Genomic DNA, 18,452 nt, shown 5'->3' with positions numbered 1-18,452 from the left:
AGGGGTTTCACTAACTTTCTAATGAACTATACCAGGTCAACTATGGCTACATGTCCATATTTCCTATGTTTCATCATACTTATTTCTGAGCAGCTTCTGTCCAAATACCTGCTTTCTCCCTACCATGACAAACTGGGCCTATCATTTCTCAAAAGGAATTCAGAAAGTTCCCCTTTGTCTCTGTCCCATACTCCTTTGAAAATGTCTTGGATTTGCTCAGCTTTCTATAGACAAAATAATGTCCCAGCTAGGATTTCCCATGAGCCCTCATGTTAAGGCCTCATCTCTACATCTTTCCATCCTTTTTTACCTTCTCCACAAAATATCAACCCATACACCTTTCTGTGAACAGGAGTGAGATTAGCCCCATGTATGCCCCAAATGTATGTTATGTGATGGAACAGACATATGCTTCTCATCAGCTGCCTGCAGCTGTCTGTCTGTAGTGATCATTCTGACCCATGAATGATGTTATGGAATGTTTGGATGATGTTAATGATGTTTGGAATGATCCAAATATCCACTGGAAGGAAAAACTTTCCCAACCCCTGGAACATGTAGATCTGTGATGAGAGTTAGTTGTTCCTTTTATATTCTTCTTTCTTCATAAGAATTTAAATTTCTGGGGGCACACACTATTCTGAAATTGTACATGGGCTCTCTAAAGTGCCTCTTATATTTTGGGAGATTCTTGTCCAGGATGGTGGGTATGGCAGAGTGGCTACTGTTCCTGTGTGACTCCCTCTCTAGGCCTGAAAGTCCTTGAAAGGCATCCACAAATGTAAATGGCTTGAATGCTTGAGAGTGCAGAGAGATGTGTCCAGGCCTTGAGGTCTTCAAGTTTTTCTTAAAGCTGGAGAGCCTGAGCAAAGTACTGAGAAATATGGAACTATATTTCCTGTGCACATTTATGCATTTGTTTCAATAACTCAGAAATGAGAGAGAGAGAGAGAATGAGCGCCTGCCTCCCATTCTGCATATCCCTAGTCCTTGAGACATTAAATGACAGGTACAGAGCTGAAGGCTCTGACCTGCATACATCTCTGCCCTTAGCAGGAGCTAAGAAATACAAGAAATATGACTTCTGTTGAACTCAGATCCAAGTGCCACACCAGTCCCTACCCAGATCCATGGACACACCTATCTCCTCATGATTGCCTGCTACACTGCCCTGATCTAACAAGTATTACCAAGAAGCACATTGTAGCTTAGCCCAAGTTCCAGTTTTCACTGAACTGCATCTCTCCAAAAACAGATGACACACACAGCACACATATGATTCTGAGCAACAATCTTATCTAGGAAGGAGGTGTTCTGCTCAGAGGAGACAAATTAGGGCCTACTGAAAGGATGACTAGAATGAATTTGCCTAGAGACTGTTCAAAAGAAAACAGACCAGGGAAGTCTAGACAAGAGACCAGGCTAATTTGAAAACCAGGAGAGAGCCTAAAAGTAGGCCCACTCAAAACTCTCATGGGCTCTCCCAGCAGTTATGCCTTCCTGGGGGCCCACACTGCTCAGCCTAGCACCATTCAGAAGGCTTCTCATTGCAGGCAGCCTGGTTGTTCTCCAGCTCGCTCTCTCACTCTCTCTCTCTCTCTCTCTCAATCTCTCTCAACTGGTCTCTCTCTCTCTCTCTCTGTCCCTTCCTCCCTCCCTCTATGCCTTCAGCTTTCCTCCCTCTCCCCGCCTCCCCTCTCAAGTCCTCTCTCCCTTTCCCTCTCTTTTTCCCTCCCATCCATCAGGTTGAGGGCAGCCCTTCCAGAGGCTGTTTGCACAGCTGCCTTGGATGGTGGGAGTGTTTACAGAGCCATGTGGGTCAGACCAGTCCACCTTAGTTCACTTGATGCAGGGCTGCATGGGAGGGCCCATCCTTCTGCACCCTCCAGTGGAGCACAGAGGTACTAACTGGAGCCCCAAAAGTTACCTAGTGTCTGTCCCAAACCAAAGGCAATCACTATCACAGGATACTTCTGGAGTGATCCAGGCTCTTCTTATTAGAAATATATTCTCCACAAGGGCTCTTCTTCTCTCAGCCATTTTCTCCCTAAGTTCATTGTGACACCCAGAAGTACTCACTCTTTAACCACACATAGGCCACTAGCAGACGCAGCCCTGACATTCATATTCTATGTTAACACAAGACACACATACCTTCCCTCGTACCCCCGCAAATGAAAACTTTTTTCTGAGATGTTTCACAGGACTAGGCCACCACACCAGTGAAGGTTTCAGGTACAGCATGCCCCATAGTCTCCTGGCTCTAGATCTGCAGACTCCACATTCGTTCAGTAAAAAGGCACAGCAAGGAAAGAAACTCTGCTGAAGTCAAGCCAAAGAACAATGTGGGTGGCTGGGAAGAGCCTGTGATATAAATATCCCTAGCCTTGCAGCAGCTGGGGCTGGGATTTGTGGCAAGGCAGTAGATATACCTGGGGATCCACCAGCTGGCTGGCTGTTTCTTCTACTGTACCCAAACAGAAGAAGGGGAACACCTGACAAAAACATACAATGGTGTATTGGGGAACTACAGGTGAAGAATTACCAGAGATTTGTTGGAGTGTTCCCCAGGAAATAATGGGATACCTCCTGGTACCGAGAAAAATAATTTCTGTTGGTTGATGTACCTTTTAGAAAAAATGTGAAGGGTTGCTGGGCACTGATTGCTTATACCTATGGCTCACACCTATAATCCTAGCTACTCAGGAGATTGATATCTGAGGATAGCGGTTCAAAGCCAGTCCATGCATGAAAGTCTGTGAGACTCTTTTTTTTTTTTTTTCCAGAGCTGTGGACCGAACTCAGGGCCTTGCACTCTCCAGGCAGGCGCTCTTCTGCTGAGCTAAATCCACAGCCCAACATTTTCTTTCTTTTTTTTGCCAGTCCTGGGCCTTGAACTCAGGGCCTAAGCACTGTCCCTGGCTTCTTTTTGCTCAAGGCTAGCTTTGCCACTTGAACCACAGCACCACTTCTGGCTGTTTTCTATATATGTGGTGCTAGGGAATCGAACCCAGGGCTTCATGTATACAAGGCAAGCACTCTTGCCACTAGGCCATATTCCCAGCCCCTCTGTGAGACTCTTATCTTTGAATAACCACCCAAAAAAATCCAGAAGTGGAGGGGTGTCTCAAGTGGCAGGCATTAGTCTTGAGTATAAAACCTCAGAAACAGCACCCAGGCCCTGGAGTTCAAGCCCTAGGACCAGTGCATGCGCTCGCTCTCTCTCTCTCTCTCTCTCTCTCTCTCTCTCTCTCTCTCTCTCTCTCTCTCTCCCCCCCCCCTCTGTCTCACACACACACACATTGTGAAGGGAAGAAACTCCTCACTCCCTTTCTGTTTCCTTTTCTTAAACCTTGACACCCACCACCATCACCACCACGCCACTACTATCAACAAACCAGAGCAATTGTACTTCCCATTTAGTATGCCTACAAATGCCATAATAAATTAACTTACATATATGTAGTTTTAGGAACTTATTACTATATTCTTCTGCAATGTTTTAAAATTAGCCTGTTTTAGGAAACAGGATCATATATATTAATTTGTAAAGGCTGAACTTCCAGCTATGGAAGGGGAAGACTCTTAGTTGTTAAAGGTAGACTTTTCATAAAGGCCCTCAAATCCTATTTAGTGACACCTGGCCTGCAAACCCCACCTTAGTGCTAAAGCTCTAAAAGTACCATTAAAACCCAAGGGCAGGGGCTGGGAATATGGACTAGTGGCAAGAGTGCTTGCTTCTAATACATGAAGCCCTGGGTTCCATTCCCCAGCACCACATATATAGAAAACGGCCAGGAGTGGTGCTGTGGCTCAAGTGGTAGAGTGCTAGCCTTGATTAAAAGGAAGCCAGGGACAATGCTCAGGCCCTGAGTCCAAGCCCCAGGACTGGCAAAAAAAAAAAAAAAAAAACCAAGGGCACAAACCCAGTTCCTACACACCACTTCATACCAAAATTATTATTTAGGTATATTGTCTCCCAGAACTAGGGAAAGGTATGGGAAGAGTTCACTTTAGAAGCAAAATATAAGGAAGCAGCAAGGCTCTAGTAGCCATGTCTGTTATCCCTGCTAAAGCAAAAGGTTGAGATTTGGAGGATTGTGGTTCCAGATAAGCCTAGGCAGAAGAGGAGACCCTATCTCAAAAAATAACTAGAGCCTGCATAGCAAGCACAAAAGCTGATTCAAAGCCCAGTACCTGCTCCAGCAAACAACAATAATGATAATAACAGTGGAACACAATAAACTTGGCAATCCAGTTAATTATTTTAATGCAATATTTTATGGCCAAAATTCATGATGGAAAAAGTATTAAAATTTTAATAAGAAAGGATTAATATTGTTTTTTCCTCTTTTTGCCTCAGACTATAATTCAGCTAAACACTTTATTCTTCCTCTTGTTCCAGTAAAACAAATCAAGAGTATGTACAATACAATGTGCAAAGGTGACAATTTTTATTATTTATATCACTCTGTGTTAGGGGAACAGCCCAGCACGGTAAACAACTAAAACTTGTCAGGGGGCTCATGAGACACTCTCACCTGAACTTCTCTTAGGATTAGTCATGGATGGTGAGTTACTTTTTGGTTTTAGTTGTTGTTGTTATTGCTATAATAGGTTGGGCAACACACACACACACACACACACACACAGATGATTCTTTTTTTAAAAAGCATGGACAAATACTATTGAACACTTCCTATCATGTAAAGAACAAATGCTGGGAAATGGAAATGAAGTAAGAAGGAGCACAGGGAGCTATATTTGCTTAGCATCAAGTGAATAAAGATGGTTACAGGGAATGCTCGGGGCTCTAAGCTTTATTCTTAAGAACCTCTCTTATGGGCCTGGGAATATGGCCTAGTGGTAGAGTGCTTCCCTGGGTTCACTTCAGCACCACAGATATAGAAAAGCCAGAAGTAGTGCTGTGGCTCAAGTGGAGTGCTAGCCTTGAGCAAAGAGAAGCCAGAGACAGTGCTCACGCCCTGAGTTCAAGCCCCAAGACAGACAAAACAAAACCCTCTCTTATTATCTTCCAAAGAGTGGTGAATACAATGGGGGTAGAATTGAAGTTAACTGAGTTCTCTGCTAAGGTAGCAGGAAAGAATGCCAAGAAGTAATGCTGCTTAAGTGAATTTTAGGATGCTTTAAAAGAATTAATCCTTCTGAAAATAAAAGGAGAAAAGGGGTCACTTCTGAATCAAGTGCCTCTATTGCCTAACAGCTGTAGCCAGACCAGACACAGCAAGCCTGATGATGCCAGGGAAAGCAGAACTTACATCAGGCATCTGGTGGGTATCTCAGCATTACTGTCCCCCATCTGCAATCTCAGCATCTATCTTGTGACCTTAGTGACTACATTTGACAACAATATGTCACCACTGTTTTTCCATTCTACTAGCAGATTTATAAGGATTGATTAATATAACTTTAAGGAATCATTGAAGATTCTATATCAAACACTTGTGATCAGCTGTAGTAAATATTTTGTGGGTAGAGATCATTATTGCTCATACTAAAATATGTATCTCCATTGCTTAGGATATCTGCATGAAGTAGACATTCAATAAATATTTGTTGTTTCATGAAACTTTAGTAAGAACTACAAAATGTATGCCAATGTCAAATCATAATTAGAAGCTGTTATGAGCCCCAAACCCCGTAGGTCTTGTGTTGCAAGAAATTGCCTAGTAAAAAAATAGGAATAGAGGCTGGAATAATATGAAATCAACTGAGTCGTTTTGGATAGGAAACGATGTCAAAGAGCAATACCCCTGAGCAACCATACACAAGAGAGACCCATAGGTAACCGGTTTGGGAAGACCAAAGACAGGGAAAATGATAGGTAAACCAAGTCAAACTCATAACTCATCCCAATTCTTACAAAGAAGAGTGAAGTAGAATATAGTAAGATTATTTTCTTTTGGTATCACAGGTGAATTCTCTAATGGAACTTCAGGAAGTTGTCCAGTTAAGGCAGGTAGAGATTGTAGTGCTAGTAACTTCTCTATTCTTCTTAGTGTGAAATAGGCACACCTAGTAACCTAAAATGACACTTTAAAAAAGGAGTAGCGGCCAGGGCCAAGATCCACCTAGCTCAGTGAGTGAAGCTATCCTGATCTATCGTCAGGATGTACTGATGTCAATACTGAATGTTAAAAGAGCCACCGGGCTCGGTGCCCTATGTGGTCAGGGCTCACCCCCTCAGCACCTGAGGCTCCCTAAGCCGACCAGGCGGGACAAAGTAAGGAGATAGCTAACCTGACCTGGCAGGAGCGTCCTACATTCCGCCAGCCAATAACCACGGAGCGAAGGCGGGACTTCTGGGTATCTAACCAATGAGTGCGCGGTAGCGCTGGCGGGATGGCCGGGGCCCCAGCGCAGGCGCAGGGATTCCCAGCGTGCGCGGGCTGATGGAGTTTTGGAAAGCTGAGGTGTGCACTAAGGCGTTCGGGGTCGCGTTCTTCCTGCTGCTGTTTGCACTGCTTGTTCGCCAACTACTGAAGCAGAGACGGCCGGCGGGCTTCCCGCCGGGCCCTCGGGGGCTGCCATTTATCGGCAACATCTACTCTCTGGCCACCTCAGCTGACCTTCCTCACGTGTACATGCGGAAGCAGAGCCAGGTGTACGGCGAGGTACAGCTCCGGCTAACGCGAGCCTTCCTCCGTGGATGAGGGGCTTCTCACCATGTAGCCTTTGCCCTGTGAGGGTACTCTCGCTGGCTGGGTTAGGAGAGGTTCTCGACGCCATCGTCCCGGTCGAGGAGCCTTGCTTCAGCCGGGGGAAACTCCACGCCAATACCCTGAGGCGATGGCATTGGCAGCTTTCCCGCCTTCTGGTGTGGACGCCCAGCGAGTACTGCGCCTGCGCGCTGCGTCCTCCTGGCCCTCGCCTGCGCTCAGAGGCCAAAAAACGTCTCGACCCTGTGGGGGTGTAAGCCAGGATTCTGTTTGTCAGAAAGTCCAGGCGGTGAATTCTAGATCAGAACTAGTTCTTTGGTGTTGACTTTTGACCAAGGACTGCTGTGAAAGTGGACCGCTTACACAGGTGAATAGGCCTGGCAGAAATGGGGTCTGGTTTTGTAAAGTGACTGAAAAGTGAACACATGTGGGACTCCTACAGTACAGTGAGCCTAATTGGCCTGAGTAGCCAGGAATGTGCTCGTAATAGCATGGCCTAGCAGTTGCCTACAGTGTGTTGTTCTCACTGTCAGTCTGCACTTTAGAACTTAACTGCTAAAGAAAAAGGGAATTGAGTTTGTCTGTCTCTCTACTCTCTCTCCCCCCATTTTACAGAGAAGAAAACTGGCACACAAATGCAGAGTGGCAGGAGGAAAGATGAGAACAAGTTTGTATTTGAGAGGGTGTTGGTAACTAGAAGGACACAGAAGTTTCAAGAGCACAGAACCATTCTGAACCACCTGTTCTGTATGGCTTTAACTTACACTGAATCATGTGAAACAACCTGCCAGGTGCTTGCCTGGTGGCAAGAGTAAAAAGATGAAGAAAACAGACACAATCTTATTTTAAGGAGTCAAGTGAGTGAAAATGTAATTATTAATCACAAACAGGGAAAATTGCAGAGTCTTAGACAATTGTATTTCAGGTCGGTGCTTAACTGTTTACTAATCTGTATTCTTTAGCTAATTGTATTTTAGGTTGGTAAGCAAACTAAGTTTTCTAAGCACTAGCTAAGTTTATACAGCTCACTAAAGGTTTGTGTCACAAAAGGGAAGCTGGATTTAGGTAGAGAAAATATGTATAACTCTTAGATTCTATTTTCCACCATTCAGTTCTCTAAGTACAAGTATATTTTGAAAGTTTTAGCATGAGAGTTGAAGACTCCTAAAAGTATTTTCAGGCCAGTTATTTGAAATAGTTTCTCACAATAAGAGAATAATCTCCATATATGAATGCTTGACCTAAAAGGAACAGTATTTACAGGATTCACCTTTTGGACAAGGTGATCAGAATAGGTTACAAATTAGGTTATAAATGTGCCAGAAAGCTGTCATGTAGGGATAAGTAGATCTAATTTAAGAGATGAGAATTTGGTATGAATAACAAGTTTTGTTCCTGATATTAATTTTTGAGAGTTCCATGTGTTTTTTTGTTTGTTTGCCAAGAGAGCTCCTTACTACAAATCAGATAGGGTTAAACTGAGAAAGGTGCAGGAGAAAAACAGAAAGAACAAAGAAATTAGGTTATATGCATTGAAAAGTGGGCATTGTTCTACCCTTACTCTTAGATTTGAATTGATAACCACTAAAACATTAACTGTTAAGCCACATCAACATTTTATACTAGTTGCAGAGTGCCCATTAGGATCTCCATTTGTCTTAGCAGTACTTCTCAATTCTGTCAAAGTCTCAAAGTTAGTAAGATCCATTAAAATACCTTTGCTGGAGGTCAAAGGAAATTATTATCTACTACAGTTTGGGAAGAAAATAGTTTATAGGACTTACTTGGAAATACAATATTACTTCTTCAGTCTTTTTTATTTGAAATATGATTGTACAAGAAAAAAAATCCTGGACATTAAAATTGCTTATGACAATCACTTCAAATGATACCTACTCTGTACACAGAAAAATCTATTCTTCTTCATTCTTAAGTAGAAATATTCTACACTAAAAATTACCATTTCTTTGGGGACTCACTCTTAAGTCTTTAAGGTTTCTTCAGTGCCTTTAATGTTAAGCTAGATTTCAAGAAGCAATGCCAATATACTTGGCTTTGTCATATACTTTTCAGGTAATATACTTAAAGACCATAAAATAATTACTTTAAGACAAGAGGAATTAATAACATCAGTTTATTTTTATAGCAAACATTGAGAACTTTATGCAGTGCACTGATTGAGATTCTGAAGGATTCAAAGCTGGAATCATTGCTTCTAAGGAGTTTATAACTTAGCTGCCAGGTTGAAGATGAGAAAATAAATGTTTCTAAGGTAGTTCATGAGAGCTTCTAAGCATGAGTTGTGATTCTAACCAGGAAGCAAGAATGCATCAGGAAAGGCTCCATGGATGGTGATCCCTAAAGACATGGTTTGCATAGCATGATAGTCAATTGAATCATTCCAAATGAAAAAATACATGGAGAAAGGATTGAAGAATGTGGTAATGTCTAGAGTTCATCAACAACATTTAGTATTTATTTGAATTTAACCTGTGGATGTTGTGAAAATATTCTTAAATATATGTCCACAATACTTTATTAATTCAGAATATTTTTTGTCAATTGCCATCATTTGCTTTGTATTATGCTAGGTGTTAGAGATGGAGCAGTAAGAAAAAGAGAGGCCCCTGCCCTTATGTAGCTTACATTTTAGTAGAGCCTAGTGGAGATATGACAATTATAAACATGGTTTATTCAATTAACCATGGTTTATTAGGTTATGTTAGAAGAAGGTACTGTACAAAATAAGCTAAATTAGAGTAAGGGAAATAGAATGCTAGGGGATCAAATGTTAAATTGATTTGCCAGAACAGATTTCACTTCAAAGATGGTATCTGATCAAAGGCTTATAAGGAAATGAAAGAGCAAACTATGTAGGGTAAGAATACTTTTGAGCAAGAAAAACGTTAAGTACAAAGCCATGAAGCTGTAATATGCCATGTTGAGAATTATCTATACTGTGGAGAATTATCTATAATACAGAGGTTGTCATGAGGCATAAGTGAGAAATGTAATTAATTTGGATCACACTACCAGTATAGAGGTTACTTTAGTCGGCTTTGTATTATTGTAACAAAATACCTGAGATAAGAGGAAAGATTAGTTTCAGCTTTTAATTTTGGAGGGCTCATTACATGGTTGGTTGGCCCCATTGCTTTTGGACCTGTGGTCTGGCAGTACATTATGTCAGAAGGATGGAAAAGAGGAAGCTGCTTAGAGGAGTGGCCAGGATCACAATATCACCATCCAGGGCATTGCCCTCTTCGCCTAAAATCTCGCATTTGGTCCTACTTTTTAAAGTTTCTACCACTTCCCTGTTGTATCAAACCCAAGACCAAGCCTTTAACACATAGGCCTTTAGGGAACTTTTTAAGATCCAACTTGTGGCAGAGATGATAAGAAATTGTCAAACTATAGCCTGAAAGTAGAAACAACATGACTTATGAGCAGTTGATGCAGGATTTGGGGTAAACGTGAGTCACATGGGCAATTGTAAAATTTGGACTTGAAATACTTGAAGATAGATGAAGTGATCATTAACTGAGATAGTGACGATATTTAGGTAGACCTGACTTTCAGGGAGAGGAAGTGACTTAGATCATAGAGTGACTTATAGAAGTTAAGGAGATGTCTATATTCTTATTTATATCTCTGTCAGCATCAGAACTTGCCCATAATAGGTGTTAAAAACAAATGAATAAGTCAAAGAATGTGTAAGACTATTAATGTATCTTTGCCAAGTCATTAAAAACAGTATATACCAGAATAAAATACTAGTTTAAGGAAAAATTTACTGTTTTACTCTCAAAAATAATATCTAAAGTTGAATAACATCTTTCTAGAACAATGTCTTCTTGGTTTTTATAATCTAGTGTCTATATTTGAAAGCTTTACCTTGAAATACATTTATTCTCTGTTCTGCATTGATAGTGGTATAGCTTTCAGTACCAGGGTCTTTCCCTATCCTTGTAAAATTATGAGTTACTTGTTTTTTTCTTTCAGGACCACTGCCTATTAATTTATGCCATCTTTTTATTCATTTTCCTAAAATTATATTTCTGGGAAAGATTTTCTCTTAACTATACTATGTAACTGCTTTGAGAACTGAAAGACTATCCCTCCACTGACTCCCCTGTAGCTCAGTTTATCCGCTCATAACCATTCCCTTTGTGTGTAAAACTCTTCCACTGCCACTTGGAATAATACCAGTGCTTACGGTGGGGAGTCTATACTCTTTCCTCAAGTTTCTGAATGTACCTACTGCCCAGTTCCAAGGGCCCACACTTGTGCCAGAGACTCTGGTAGCCACAGTCTTCAGGTGGGATTGATTTTATTTCCACTTGGCTATCTCTATCACTTTGGTTGACATAAATGCTTCTGTAGAAGTTTTGCTCTCTTCCAAGTCTTGTGTTTCCTTTTGAAATAGTGTGGACCATACTAAATCTTCTCAACTTGTTCATACAGAGACAGGCCTTGTCTTAATATTTTGTCTGTAATAAGCTATCAGGCAAAACTGAGGGGATAGTCATCTATGCCTGTGTGGTGGTGAATGTCATCCCTTCAAGGTCTTTTTTCATTAAGCTGTTCAGGATAACTTCATGGAATTCAGTGGGGCAAATGCAAATGAGTCTTGCTTACAATATATTTCTATTTCATAGTTATCTCTCAGGCCTTTGATGAGCTCTTCCCCTACCTAAGCCTGGCAGAATAATGAACAGATGCTGTTGTCTATCCATTCATCTTAGAAATAACAGATTTCTATATAGTGACTGTTTGAGGTCCAGTGAATCCTAAAACAACATATATATTAAATATAATTTCTGTGGCAACTTAAAGCCCATAAAGGTTAAGTGATCTGCCTCAGGTCTCATATCTGTCTAATGTCTGTGGGAATCCTAGAGCCTGTGAGAACTCTGGAGCCCCATGAAAACTGTGAGTGGGTATATGAGTGGAAAGTGTACATAAAAATTCCTGATGCCAGAGAAAACTGATGGTTGTGTGATTGCTTATCTTGTGTCTGAGTAGACACAAGATTCTCAAAGTGTTTGGCCTTCTGCAGCAATTCCCTCAAAAGACAGGATGAGCGCTTGTGTGTACTTACCTTACTGCTTCCAGATATCTTGTTAACTGCTTCTTAGAATGAGCCATTTGATCTCTAACCAAAACTTCCCCAAGCAGACAGGTACTCTCTGACCACTTAAAATCAGAGGACAGAGAATATTCTAGAGTTTAAGCATGTTTGTCAATTAAATTCTCCTCACTCTCATGGGCAGTAATATTGTTCCATGAATAGTTTTTTAATCCACCATCACAGTGGGTACTGGAGAGAACTAGTAATTGGAAAATCTTGAATTAGAACCCAGGCCTCCTGAGTACTATTTCCATTTTTACCACTTACATGATTATAGCTTCAGATGCAGAGTATTATATTAAACTATATACCATTGAGACATTGTCAGTTGACCAATAAATGCTCATATTTTCAGGAAAGTAATAAATACTGGAAGGGCTGTGCTTACAAGTGTGGATTTCCACGATTATATGTCTTTATACATTCTGCCATTTTATTCTTCTCTTTTTAAAGATTTTCAGTTTAGATCTTGGAGGAATATCAACTGTGGTTCTCAATGGCTATGATGTAATAAAGGAATGCCTTGTTCATCAAAGTGAAGTTTTTGCAGATAGACCATGCCTTCCTCTCTTCATAAAAATGACAAAAATGGGAGGTATGTATTTTCAACTATTTAGGGGCTTATTTTTAGGTGCTCATTAAACTATTTAAAATTGCATTCTTTAGGTAGTTTTACTGCATACAGTTTACATTCGTTTGTACTGATTACAGAAATGTATTTCTATACTTATATAATATTAATATCTGACATTTCAGGCTGCATTACACTAATATCTTAAACTATTAAATGATCATTTTCTTTTAAACCAGTTTTAACAAATATTACAAATAATGTTTTAAGGAATTAGCACTTGTTAATATTTGTAGTTTTTTTTTTTTTTTTTTTTTTTTTTTGGCCAGTCCTGGGCCTTGGACTCAGGGCCTGAGCACTGTCCCTGGCTTCTTCCCGCTCAAGGCTAGCACTCTGCCACTTGAGCCACAGCGCCACTTCTGGCCGTTTTCTGTATATGTGGTGCTGGGGAATCGAACCTAGGGCCTCGTGTATCCGAGGCAGGCACTCTTGCCACTAGGCTATATCCCCAGCCCCAATATTTGTAGTTTTTATGAAACAAATTAAGAGTGTGCATGTGTATGAATTCATACACATATTTGAATCAGGAATGTCTTTTTGATGCCAGTCTTGTGTACTCTGTAACATATTTACTATCATATTACTTATAAGCATACAAAAATTGAAGGAGCCTTTCTTAGTTACTCATTATTTTGATAGACATAGATGAATTGTGAAGCTTAAATAAAGAACTATCATTCTATATAGTTTAGTGTCAAATGATCTATATTCAACAGGATGGGAGGCTAAAAGTTGACTAAATTAGTAAGAAGAAAGCCTCAAAATGTTGAAATCAGATACAGTGTTTTTTGTTCATTCTTTTGTGCTGGTCCTGGGACTTTAACTCAGATCCTGACTCTGACTCTGAACTTTTATGCTCAAGGCTAGTGTTCTACCTACCACTTGAGCCACAACTCTTTCACTCCACTCTGGCTTTTTGGTGGCTCATTGGAGGTAAGAATCTTACAGAATCTTACAAAGCCCACCTGCCTAGGCAGGCTTTGAACTACAATCCTCAAATCTCAGCCCCCTGAGTAGCTAAATAGCCAATACCCAGCCATATACAATGTTTTAGTAAGAATTTATTTTTACAATAGTGATGCTCTAATTCTCCAATTTAATGACAACTTCACACTTTCAAAGAAAAATTTAAACTTTTGCTTAGGTAGGCAAAAAAGCCATTAGTAGAAAAGAAAAATACTTAAAATAACAAAACAAATAAACTAATGAAAAAAACAGAAACAATTTTAAAGACTAAAATTTCAGATCAAATATAATATTTGAAAGCAGTAAGGAAATGTAAATCAAATCTAAAACATTTTTCATAACCTTAGAAACAATTAGGCAAAAGAATAAACCACAATTATAATATAAAACTTTGAAGAAAGTGATGAAAATGAAAAATGATATGACAAGATTAATATTTGAGTCTGTATTTTCAAACCCATAAATTTAGAGTTTAGGCTTTTTTATCATAGATATAAAATGAGAATTCAAGTTAGGCTTATTTTTTAAAGTAACAAAAATAAGAAGAAAAAATAAGAAAATGTTCTGCTATTTGAAAGTACGTATGCACTGACCTTAGAACTAAAAATCATAGCTACCATTAGTCAGCTGTAAGAATGGAGACAAGTTGCCCTTTGGATAGGCTCAGCCCCATTTTGACCAATATAAGATTAACATGAAAATGCCCTTCCATACCTTCTTGTTATGTGTACTGTAATTACACATTTCTCTACTTTGCTGTCATTTTTTGCTGTGATTGTTTTGCTGGAATTTTTATAAGTATCTCATGGACACAAGACAATGTAACATGTTTCATCATAGGTAGTCTGATGATGTAATTCTACATAGAAAATATTAGCAATATAATTACATTCACCAAAGTTACTGTGATTTTTCTTCATAGTTAATTTTAAAAGGATATTTTCCATAGTAGCCATATCAGGACAACAGATACACCATCGAGATTCTGGAATTCTATGGAAAGCAATGACTACTTAGAAAAGTATGAGCTTCCTTTCCTTATGCTGTCCCTTACCCTCATTATTTGATGTTTATATTACATTATCAGTTTACCTTGTTGGGTAAAATATTCTTGTATAGAAAGTAAAGTTATGTCCTAAATCTTGTTTAAGCAGAAAATTTTCAACCCTAAAAGAATTATTTTCAGATATTTGTTTAATCCAAGATAAAAATTTGCCCTTTTATAAGTTAGTCTTATAGTAAAAGTTGAACAACCCAGGTTGAATTAACCAAAACTAGCCATAATTCCTGTGCTGGGAGAATTATAGATCTTTTCTGCCAGTCTCCTTATGGAGAAAAGACAGGCTTCATCTGTTGTAATATTCTGTGGCTAATGAGTAGCAAAGAATAAGACCCAACTATCTAGTTATGTGGGAAGATAATTAGGAAAATGGCTTCATTTAAATATTTTCTTTCGGGCTGGGAATGTGGCCTAATGGCAAGAGCGCTTACCTCATATACATGAAGCCCTGGGTTCGATTCCCTAGCACCACATATATAGAAAACGGCCAGAAGTGGCACTGTGGCTCAAGTGGCAGAGTGCTAGCCTTGAGCAAAAAGAAGCCAGGGAGAGTGCTCAGGCCCTGAGTTCAAGGCCCAAGACTGGCCAAAAAAAAAATTTTTTTTCTTTCACAATTTCATAGCCTTTACAGTTGTTAAATACAGAGAAGTTGGAATTAACAATATTTTAATATCTTTTTCAGGTTTACTCAATTCCAGATATGGCAGAGGATGGATTGATCACAGAAGATTAGCTGTAAATAGTTTCCGCTATTTTGGATATGGTCAAAAGTCTTTTGAATCTAAAATCTTAGAAGAAACTCAGTTTTTTACTGATGCTATTGAAACATACAAAGGCAGACCTTTTGACTTTAAACAATTAATAACAAATGCTGTTTCAAATATAACTAATCTGATCCTTTTTGGAGAACGATTTACTTATGAAGACACTGATTTTCAGCACATGATTGAGTTATTTAGTGAAAATGTAGAACTAGCTGCCAGTGCCTCAGTCTTCCTGTATAATGCCTTTCCATGGATTGGCATCTTACCTTTTGGGAAACATCAACAGCTATTTAGAAATGCAGATGTGGTTTATGAATTTCTATCTAAACTTACTGAAAAAGCTTCAGTCAACAGAAAGCCTCATTCACCTCAGCATTTTGTTGATGCTTATTTAGATGAAATGGATCAAAGCAAAAGCGATCCATTATCTGCTTTCTCCAAAGAAAATCTAATTTTCTCAGTGGGTGAACTGATCATTGCGGGAACTGAAACTACAACCAATGTGCTACGCTGGGCAATGCTTTTCATGGCCCTTTATCCGAACATTCAAGGTAAGGATTCTCTTGATCTGCCCATATATATATATGAATCATATTGTTCAACTTTGGTAAATGTATAAAATGTTCCTATAAACTCTTAATATGCTAGTCAAGAAGAGAAATATTTAAATTTAGTATTTCATTAATAAAGTATCTCCTTCATGTAAAAAGGGTCTTGAAATAGGACTTACTGTACTGATGTTATAAGTGAGGACATAGGCTAAGGGTCTAGAAGTGCCAGAGCTATAACCTAATCTCTGGTTTCTCTCATCTGAGTTTTTTGTTGTTGTTGTTGTTGTTGTTTTTTTGCCAGTCCTGGGCCTTGGACTCAGGGCCTGAGCACTGTCCCTGGCTTCTTCCTGCTCAAGGCTAGCACTCTGCCACTTGAGTCACAGCGCCACTTCTGGCCATTTTCTGTATATGTGGTGCTGGGGAATCGAACCCAGGGCTTCATATATATGAGGCAAACGCTCTTGCCACTAGGCTATATCCCCAGCCCCTCTCATCTGAGTTTTATGTTTTACTATTTTCTTCACTGAATGAAAGGACCGTTTTACAATTTCTTCACTCAATTCTGGATGTATTTATTGTTTTGGTTTGTTAGGTTTTTTTACTGTATTTTTATGACCAAATTGCACATGGCTTTGGCTACTATTAGTAAAAGATATATAGTATGTATTTAAAAAGAACTCCCAAATTATGAAAAATCTGTTACTGTATCCTGTTGGCTTAGAGTAGGTATCCTATTTTACTCCAAGTATAATTATTTTGAATATAATATACATATATGTATATGCACACACATATATATACTATTTTCAATACGGTTCTAAGAATTGTGTAATAACTTGAAAAAATTTTTTCAGGACAAGTTTGGAAAGAGATTGATTTAATTATAGGCCCAAATAGGAAGCCTTCCTGGGATGACAGATGCAAAATGCCTTACACTGAAGCAGTTTTACATGAAGTTTTAAGATTCTGTAACATAGTTCCATTAGGGATTTTCCATGCAACCTCTGAAGATGCAGTTGTACGTGGTTATTCCATTCCTAAAGGCACGACCGTAATTACAAATCTTTATTCTGTACACTTTGATGAAAAATACTGGAGAAACCCAGAAGTGTTCTATCCTGAGCGATTTTTGGACAGCAGTGGACATTTTTCCAAGAAGGAAGCTTTGGTACCTTTTTCCCTGGGTAAGACAATTTTCATGATTATAAATTCAGAATAAAGTGTGATTATTCACCGTATATAACATTTGATTATCAAACATCCCTCTGGAATTAAGTATTCTGACTCTAATAATCTTGATTCTTACAGGAGAGAATGGTTTGATCAAAAGTAGTTAACTGGGGACTGGTGGCTCAAGCCTGTAATTCTAGGTATTTATGAGTTTAAGATCTAAGGATCATGATTAAAAGCCAGCCTAGGCAAGAAAGTACCTGACACTCTTATCTCCAGTCAACCAACAAAAAGCTAGAAGTGGAGCTGTAGCTCAAGTAGTAGAGTGATAGTATTGAGCAAAAATGCCAAGAGACGGTGCCCAGACCTTAGTTTAAGCCCTGGTATCAGCCTATCCTGCACACGCATACACACACACACACACACACACACACACACACACACACAGAGTAACAGCTGCTGTTATTCAAAGTAAGTCTTATTTAACTAGAGTTAAACTGCTGAAAAGTACAAGGTTCTTTAGAAACTTTTTGACTCTAATCAAACTTGTATAGCTTGAATTTAGTAACAAGTGTCTTGAGAACAAGGCCTTGAGAAAGGAACAACATGACAACTTAAAGTAAAACTAGAATCTAGCCTCCCTGCTTTTATTACCTCATCTCTTACTAGGAAATATTGCTTCTCCTGTGAAATAGGACACATATAAGAGACCCATGGACCAGATACTCATCGTCAAGAAGAGTAACATTTAGTCAGTTGAAATGAGCTTCTCTTGGGTCAAAGGCCAAATTAGATCTCTTATAACATATCTTAGGATATGTGGTAATTTTGAAAGCAACAGAAGTAATAGAACAGATGAAACTAAAACCTTAAAGAAATCTATGGCCTAACTAAAGAGCATAAAGGAATTGTTTCTGAAAGCTGAAAATCCTAATTTGTACTTTGGAAGATTTAAGAGAATCCTTTAATAAACATACCTTTTTGTAACATCTAAAATTCCAGATTTCATTAATTACAACCAACTATCAGACATTAATTTAAGGAAATATAGGCCTTAAAAACTTATAGTATATGCATTTTTCTTTAGGGAGAAGACATTGTCTTGGAGAACAACTGGCTTGGATGGAAATGTTCTTGTTTTTCACAACTTTGCTTCAGAGGTTTCATTTGCAGTTTTCACAAGACCAAGTTCCAAATCTGAAGCCCAAGTTAGGCATGACATTGCAGCCCCAGCCTTACCTTATCTGTGCCAAAAGACGGTGAAAGCACCTAATCAGTGTAGTATTTAGAAGAAAGCTACAGTGTCATCAAGTCAAGTGACCACAGATGTGCTATTAAAAACAGTAGTAGATAAATAACAGACATTAGTTATTATTTTACTTCTAAGGTAGAATTCTTTGTTGATACAAATTGCAGGTGTTTCATAAGATGCTTAAAAAAAAAAAAGCATGGATGTGCTTGTTCAGCACAAGGCTCCTGTCATCCCATCCTCACTCTTA

The 18,452-nt window shown here is 39.1% G+C and overlaps 1 protein-coding gene across 9 annotated transcripts; it reads left to right on the top strand.

Annotated features, from left to right (window-relative positions):
- The first annotated feature begins 6,355 nt into the window (after positions 1–6,355).
- LOC125362006 (vitamin D 25-hydroxylase) lies at positions 6,356–18,313 on the top strand. 9 transcript variants are annotated; one of them, XM_048360662.1, is made up of 7 exons: positions 6,764–7,030; positions 12,265–12,406; positions 14,358–14,429; positions 15,151–15,203; positions 15,628–15,783; positions 16,638–16,967; positions 18,041–18,313. In XM_048360662.1, the coding sequence occupies exons 5-7, from the start codon at positions 15,633–15,635 to the stop codon at positions 18,214–18,216; spliced, it is 657 nt and encodes a 218-aa protein (XP_048216619.1). In that variant the 5' UTR covers positions 6,764–7,030; positions 12,265–12,406; positions 14,358–14,429; positions 15,151–15,203; positions 15,628–15,632; the 3' UTR covers positions 18,217–18,313. The 9 variants fall into 9 exon arrangements, with proteins under 9 accessions (XP_048216618.1, XP_048216617.1, XP_048216616.1 ...); XM_048360663.1 differs by lacking the exon at positions 14,358–14,429; XM_048360661.1 differs by lacking the exons at positions 6,764–7,030; positions 14,358–14,429; positions 15,151–15,203 and adding an exon at positions 6,356–6,635 and having other exon boundaries at positions 15,694–15,783.
- Positions 18,314–18,452: the final 139 nt, after the last annotated feature.

This window comes from Perognathus longimembris, chromosome 13, assembly GCF_023159225.1.
Source record: "Perognathus longimembris pacificus isolate PPM17 chromosome 13, ASM2315922v1, whole genome shotgun sequence".
Lineage (NCBI taxonomy): Eukaryota > Metazoa > Chordata > Mammalia > Rodentia > Heteromyidae > Perognathus > Perognathus longimembris.
The sequence above is the reverse complement of the archived record's forward strand: the minus strand, read 5'-3'. Positions and strand labels throughout refer to the sequence as shown.